The sequence below is a fragment of the Sinocyclocheilus grahami genome, unplaced genomic scaffold, assembly GCF_001515645.1.
Source record: "Sinocyclocheilus grahami isolate Dianchi unplaced genomic scaffold, SAMN03320097.WGS_v1.1 scaffold344.1, whole genome shotgun sequence".
Lineage (NCBI taxonomy): Eukaryota > Metazoa > Chordata > Actinopteri > Cypriniformes > Cyprinidae > Sinocyclocheilus > Sinocyclocheilus grahami.
Window position 1 is genome coordinate 664877 of NW_015505523.1, and position 8167 is coordinate 673043.

The 8167-nt window shown below is 37.0% G+C and overlaps 1 protein-coding gene across 1 annotated transcript in view; it reads right to left on the minus strand.

The window, feature by feature from the left end:
* Nucleotides 1–5625: 5625 nt before the first annotated feature.
* The window catches only part of LOC107548129 (short transient receptor potential channel 6), a 23670-nt gene continuing 21128 nt past the window's right edge, over nucleotides 5626–8167 (minus strand). Inside the window, exons 8-12 of the mRNA XM_016228680.1 lie at nucleotides 7682–7877; nucleotides 7208–7408; nucleotides 7041–7097; nucleotides 6852–6927; nucleotides 5626–5816 (exon numbers count right to left, since the gene is read on the minus strand). Of these exons, the coding sequence (XP_016084166.1) occupies nucleotides 5668–5816; nucleotides 6852–6927; nucleotides 7041–7097; nucleotides 7208–7408; nucleotides 7682–7877 (679 nt within the window). The 3' untranslated portion in view covers nucleotides 5626–5667. The remainder of the gene's footprint in view (nucleotides 5817–6851; nucleotides 6928–7040; nucleotides 7098–7207; nucleotides 7409–7681; nucleotides 7878–8167) is intronic.

The window sequence follows — 8167 nt, forward strand, 5'->3', positions numbered from 1 at the left end:
TTAACATATAAAAATGTCAGTTTATTTACTGATTGGGTTCCTTTGGTTGTGTTTTGACCTGTTTTCATCTATCTATCTATCATCTGCCTACCTATATATCTATTGTTCTATCACTGTCTTTGACACCTCAGTTCAAATCTAAAAGACTTTCTTTAGAATGTTGTATAGAATGTTAAGCCTGCTTTACATTCTACTTAGACACATTCTATGTCCGGAGAGAACATCTCAGGTTACTTGTGTAACCATGGTTCCCTGAGTAGGGAGTGAGACACTGCGTCCTCTAGAGGATCGCTATGGGGGAACCTAGAGGACGCCGTTCGAAGTTCCCATGAAAGGGAACGTCTCAGGTTACTTATATAACCATGGTTCCCTGAGTAGGGAACGAGACACTGCGTCCTCTAGGTTTCCCCATAGCGACCCCTAGAAGGCACAGTTCGAAGTTCCCATGAAAGGGAACATGAAAAGTGACAAAAATTCCACATTTAGACATTTGAAAACATTACGTCACATCAGTGACGTCACTTCAGTGACTTATGAAATCAATAAATGCGCGTCCCAAAAGCATGACACATGTTAACATATAAAAATGTCAGTTTATTTACTGATTGGGTTCCTTTGGTTGTGTTTTGACCTGTTTTCATCTATCTATCTATCATCTGCCTACCTATATATCTATTGTTCTATCACTGTCTTTGACACCTCAGTTCAAATCTAAAAGACTTTCTTTAGAATGTTGTATAGAATGTTAAGCCTGCTTTACATTCTACTTAGACACATTCTATGTCCGGAGAGAACATCTCAGGTTACTTGTGTAACCATGGTTCCCTGAGTAGGGAGTGAGACACTGCGTCCTCTAGAGGATCGCTATGGGGGAACCTAGAGGACGCCGTTCGAAGTTCCCATGAAAGGGAACGTCTCAGGTTACTTATATAACCATGGTTCCCTGAGTAGGGAACGAGACACTGCGTCCTCTAGGTTTCCCCATAGCGACCCCTAGAAGGCACAGTTCGAAGTTCCCATGAAAGGGAACATGAAAAGTGACAAAAATTCCACATTTAGACATTTGAAAACATTACGTCACATTACGTCTTTGTACTGTATACAGTACATTATGTACACTTCAGTGACTTATGAAATCAATAAATGCGCGTCCCAAAAGCATGACACAAAGTGTTATTGATAATAGTATCTCACTGAAATTCCCCTAACTTCCCTTTTGGTGTCATTTGCATGGATGTTTGCTTTTACTTTGGACAGTTATGAGAGGCTTATCTCTGACATCATCATAGGGACCTTTAACCTCAGTTTCCATATAACTGAAATTCCAGTGGTGACCAGCGAAGTAATTTCCTGAATTGAATAACAGTTTCATGACTGTAATAGACACTGCAACATGTGAACAACAGTAGGTCAAAGATTAATCTTTCAAGCACATAAAACGTCATACTAGCTTTTAGAATAAAAATCTTCTAAGGATTTAATGACAAGTTTATTTTTTAGACCTGGACAGGCTTTATCAAAAGGCTTGTGCTAGTTATACTATGCTTTGCCAACTCAGCAGCGTGTGTTACTGTGTCAGCAGTCAAAGTGCCTCTGATTCTGGAAACACTGCATTATTTTTTTCCATTCTCTCTGGAGTGTTTTGTGATGGATTTCAAACACTGTGACTGTGATACTTTAAATCTGTAGTTCTTTAAAGCATGAGTTCCTCTCATGCTCAGTTCAGCTTTACTGCAACCTTTTGAACAAAACTTGTCTTGTTACAAAATAGAGAAATTAAGCATATTACGTAAAGAGTGCCTGTGGGGAAAAAGGAATTTGACATGCTGGAAAAACAGGCTGTCGCAAAGTTGATCTCGGTACAAAGAAAAATCTTTAACAACCTGTGTTCGAACCAGAGGTGTAAAGTATTGGCGTAAATGTAATTAGTTACTGTACTTGAGTATCTTTTCGGGTACTTTGTAGTTGTACTGAGTATCAAAGATATTAGCAACTTTTACTCTTTACTTCACTACATTTTTGAATGAGTATCTGTACTCTTTACTCCACTACATTTGAAATGAGTGTTGCAGTTACACATTGCATTTTGCATGGACCTAGCTTTTCTGCAGCAGTTTATTTCTGCTACAAAAGACGTGATACTGCCTATTACAGGTCACTGAAAGTACTGCATCTTGTGCGTTTTGACCTTACTCACCCAAACTTGTCAACAAGGCTACTTTATGTGAAAGCGAGTTCCTTAGCAAGTATTTGTGAATCAGAGGTGTTTTATATATGAGATGAGGACATGACTGCAGCCGGCAATGAGGCCCAAACCAGCACATCCACTGCAAGAAGGCTTCGGCTTTTTAGTTGTACTTAACATTATTTTATTTATCCATTATACTGAAGATACCTTTTTGAAAGATATTGTTTGGTTTGTAATTTTGAGGTGTTCAGTTTGGTTTTAGAAAATAAGTGTGAACGCTCTCTTCACAAATCAACTCTTTCTTGTTTTTGTTTCATGCTCGCTGTGCCTTGCCCTGGACTTTTATGTCACTTCTTGTCTCCCGTGGTGTTTGTAGTCAGTTTGTAGTCCGTTTGTTCATTGGTTCCCCTTGATTAGTCTCACCAGGTGTGTCTTATCTTAAGCTTGTTAGCCCCCTGTGTGTATATATATAGCCCTAGTTTTTCTTTAGTTCCTTGTGAGTTGTTGAATGTAATGGTTGTCTGTTTGCCAGTCATGATGTTCTTTGTTCCGTTTGGTTTTTGCCTTATTGTTTGTTCTAGTTTTTCCATGAAATACCAGCACACAGCTCCTTGCCTCTGCCTGTTTTCCGTAGCTTCTCCATAATGATTCAGTTTTTCAGTGGCATACCTCTTTTTGACTAGTGCATCTTTGAGCCTATATTTAGTATAAGTAAAATACTTAAGTACTGTTAAAATCAGATACTCTAAGACTTTTACTCAAGTTGTTTTGGAGTAATTTTCACTGTAAGATATCTGTACTTTTACTCAAGTATGGCTTTTAGGTACTCTTTACACCTCTGGTTCGAACAGAACTTTATGTAATTGAGGGATGATATATATGATAATGTGATCATGACATTTGACATTAAAGTGCCCCTATTATGCCATTTCCAATATTGCATTTCCTACTGGGGCTGTACGTCCTAGACCAATCACAAAGAGCTGGCTGTCTGGTGCAGTCTCAACAACCTGGAGCTCAACACGTGCCAGCTGAGGAAGTTCAACCTGTCAGTTCTGATTCAGACTAAGCCATCTGACCAATCAGAGCAGAGCAGGCTCACGGAAAGGAGGGGTTTAGAGAGAATTAATCTTTGAACTGCTTCGAACGAATCGTTTGAGAATCACTGGAAAATGAGGTGATATTAAATGCATATTTTGAGAAAATGAAAGCGTTTTTTGACCTAGGATTACATCTATGAAATAGATGACTAGAGACTCCCAAAACAATATTAGGAACCGTAATAATGGCATGATAGGGGCACTTTAAATAATAGTAATAATAATAATAATAATAGGTTTTATTTATATAGAGTCTTTCCAGAGCTCAAGGACACTTTACAATAAACAACATAAAAGGTCATTTCCAGCAACAGAAAAGTGTTCACCTAGCAATACCTTCTTTAATTCTGTAGGTTTAGCATTTTTTTTGTGTGTGTAACTAGTAAAATGTAAAATAGTTACTAAAAGAGAGGGAATAATTAAATTAAAAGAATTCAGATTAATAGTTTGTAATTTGTTTCACTAATTATTTGACATTTAATACATGCAAATTAAAATTAGTTTTGGTTTATGTACTGTATTTATTTTTTGCTATAAATTTGAATCCCTCAAGTTACATTTTGTGTGAATTAGAGTACTTACTGACAAAAAAAATTCTTAACAGTAAATTGTGCATATTTATCATACAAAAAACATTCTGTAATGTATTACCGAAACAGAAACAGAGAATATCATTTCTTCACAGTCATGGAAAGCTCAACAGCTGTTTTGTTCTGTTAACCCAGCAGGCCAAAGCAGAGAAGTATGTGAAACCACATAAACCACATGTAGTCCTTGTGCAAATTGTCTTGCTTGATGAATAGTTGATTATATGCTTCTGTAAAATAAAATGCAGTAGCCTGGCTTCTTTAAAGGGGTCGCATGATGCCTAAAAGAGAGGGAATAATTAAATTAAAAGAATTCAGATTAATAGTTTGTAATTTGTTTCACTAATTATTTGACATTTAATACATGCAAATTAAAATTAGTTTTGGTTTATGTACTGTATTTATTTTTTGCTATAAATTTGAATCCCTCAAGTTAAATTTTGTGTGAATTAGAGTACTTACTGACAAAAAAAATTCTTAACAGTAAATTGTGCATATTTATCATACAAAAAACATTCTGTAATGTATTACCGAAACAGAAACAGAGAATATCATTTCTTCACAGTCATGGAAAGCTCAACAGCTGTTTTGTTCTGTTAACCCAGCAGGCCAAGGCAGAGAAGTATGTGAAACCACATAAACCACATGTAGTCCTTGTGCAAATTGTCTTGCTTGATGAATAGTTGATTATATGCTTCTGTAAAATAAAATGCAGTCGCCTGGCTTCTTTAAAGGGGTCGTATGATGCCAATTTTTCCTTTCTCTTTGAAGTGTTACAAGCTCTTGGTGCATAAAGAAGATCTGTAAAGTTGCAAAGACTAAAGTCTCAAATCCAAAGAGATATTCTTTATAAAAGTTAAGAGTCAGCCACACCTACCTAAAACGGCTCGTTCTAACACGCCCCCACATATCTACGTCACTGTGGGGAAAGATTTGCATAACGCCACCCAAATGTTCACGCAAAGGAAGAAGGCGTAACTTTTATTCTCGCTGTAGTATTGTTGCTGCCGCCATGTCGTGAAGGTGCTGTGTGTTTCGTTGCGAAAGAGAAACTACTTTGTTTGATCTTCCAAAAGAGGACGATATGTGCTTCATCATGCCTGGAGCTGATCGTGCTGGTCGCTGAGGGAATACATCAACTTCGCGCTGTGGATCGCCAGATCGGCTTTCACCGTGGACGAAGCGGAGTCCAGCCCGGGGTCGTCACATGTGATTGCCGCAAGCCCTCCGGACGCTCCTTCGTCGAATATGGAGGACTGTTTCCTGATACTGGGAGAGTAGACTACAATGCCGGCTGTTCTGACTCTCAGACTGTAAGTTCGTTTTCATTTAAAGGATTTGCCACTGATTATTCAAACGCGAGTTTTCAGCAGTGTAGAGTAGCACTTGTTTGTTTCTTTTAAAAAGACAGTATAAGTCATTATAATCCGTAATTATGTCCCCACTGGATGCAACAAATGCCTCTTTTGTAATGGGTTTTCATGTTTTTGAATCGTTGCTCCGGCCTGACAGGGCATCACAGTATGGTAAGGGGCGTAACATTTCCGTCACATGCTTGAGGTATTCGGCCAATCACAACGCAGTGGATAGCTGGCCAATCAGAGCACACCTTGCTTTTCAGACTGATGAGCTTTGTAAAAATCTACGTGTTTCAGAAAGGCGGGGCATAGAGGAGAAACAATAATGTACAGTATGTGGAAAATAATGTTTTTTTACTTTAAACCGCATAAACACATTTCATAACACCAAATACACAAAATAATGTTCTTTTTAGCAACATCATATGACCCCTTTAATTAGATTTTAGTATCAAGCAGTCCTGAGAGAGATTTTTTTCAAGTGTCCTCACTAGCTTTGCCAGCTGCTCCATGTTGTGTGACTTTTCCTCCAGCAACTCATAGCGAAGGCTTGAAATGTCCTGCTTAATCTCCTTCAGTTCACCTGCAACACAGCAGCCTTAAATCTGAATTATGAAATATATTGGTAACACTTTATGTTAAGGTGTCCTTGTTACACATTACATGTTCTTACTATTACAATAACAAAAAAAAATTATGCATAATTACGTGCAAGTAAACCAAACCCTAATCCTAATCCTAACCATAATGTAGTTGATTAATATTACTCAGTACTTAAATGTATAATTACACTGTAAAGGACACCTTAAAATAAAGTGTAACCAATATATTAATCATAAAACTTTCTTTGAGCATATTCCAATTATACAGTGAAAACAAAGACATATTTCACCCCAAAATGCATTATTTCGTTACACTTGTGCTGTTTCAGACCCCTTTGCTTTTATTTTTTCAGTCGGACACATAATGGAATTTGTATTTGTTATTTTTTGACACGACTCTTACCATTAATGAGTCTGAAAATAAATACAGTGGTGGCCAAAATTGTTAGAACACTTGGCATATTTAAGAGGTTTCAGTTGTTTTTGTTGAATTGGTCATTACAATACCCATAAAACGAACTATTGCCAAAACTACCTGCGATGGAAGGAATCTGCTGGAACATTAAAAATGATGGACTGGCCCCCTCAAATGCCGGATCTCAACCCCATCTTGCAAATTTGGGGCGATTTGGAAAATAAACTGGACAGATCTATTGTACATTCAAAGGAAAGCCTTTGGCATGAGTTGCAGAAGACATGGGATAACCTTAGTGTTGAAGTTCTCAGGAAATATACTGACACTATGCCAGAGAGATGTGCTGCAATTATTGCTGCAAAAGGTGGACATACCAAATATTATATTTAAAATTGGATAAAAACAGTACGACTCACTTCATCTGACATTTGTTGTGCTCAGAACAACCATCTGCATGTTTCATGAACATTATGAAATTAAATCATGTTTTGGAGGCAAAAAAGGTCAATATTTTCAGATCTGTCAGGTGTTCTAATAATTTTGGCCACCACTGTATATATTTTGTGAATTATTCCTTTTATGAAAGCTTAAATCCACTCACCTTCATTGACTTCATCACATTCTTTGTCATTTTGAGCTTTGATGATATATCGCTTAACAAGACGCTTCATAATTTTCTGTACAGATTAAATGCAGTAAATTCAATGTCAAATTGCAAACAAGCAAATACGAACCATATTCAGATCTATGATAAACATTATGCATAGCATAAAAATGGAAGTAAACATGCCTGATATCGACTGGAGCTAGGAAGAGATTTGTCCTGGCAAGTTTTGCTCTGTCCCAACTGAATTACAATCCAACAAATCACAAGAGCAATATAAATGGATTAGTTTATTATGAGTGTCACACTGAATTTTTTTATTGTAATGTAGAATTAGAGGGGATTTTCCTCACCTCACTGAGCTCAGACCCCTTCATAATGGCTTTGTGTCTGTTGAAAAGCTCCTGCAAAAGACCCTTAGCCCCCATAACCAGACCCAGAACAGATTTGGGACTGGGAACCAAGTTAAAAGGCACAGGGAGAGTCCGGCCCTCCTCAAAGTAGGTGAACCAAAGCTTGGACCGGGCGAACTTCCACTCCACATCTGCATCATCCTGCAAGAAGTCAGGAAACATTAATGTGCAGAGGTACGAGATGTGAAAGAAAATGGTTTAGTTCAGTTAAAACTAATTAAGCAGTCAAACTAAATAGCCCATTCTGAGGAGATATGGTTGTTTTTTTCCATAATATGCAAAAACTCTACACTGGGGTGCTTCATCAGCACAAAGTCTTAAATGCAGATTTACCGATTCCATGTCAGCAGATTTATCATGTCAGCAGCTCTTCAAAAGACATATCAAGACATTAACTAAGAAGACATCAAGTACCTCAATTTCCTGAAAGGAATTGTTGATCATAGCAATGAGCATGTTGAGTAGGACGATGACCACTGTGACATTGTAAACTCCATAGAGAACATAGCCAGTGTTCTCGATGAACTTGTGTCCATTGTTCACGATTACTGATTTGACTTCAGAAAGGCCAAATATTGCCCAAAACAATGTTTTGAAGCTTTCCTCTACACTACAGAGACATGGGGAGAAGATATATATTTATTGAAGGAAGTTAAAATTGAGAAACATTTCCTTTTCTCATAAGAAGTGCATTTATTTTGCCAACTACGACATGTTCATGGATCAATTCACTGTGTATTTAAACTACTGTTCAAAATATTTGGGGTCGGAATTATTTTTTAAGGTTGATGAAAGACTCTTATGCTCACCAAAGCTGCATTTATTTGAAAAAAAAAACAAATATATATATATATATATATATATATATATATATATATATATATATATATATATATATAT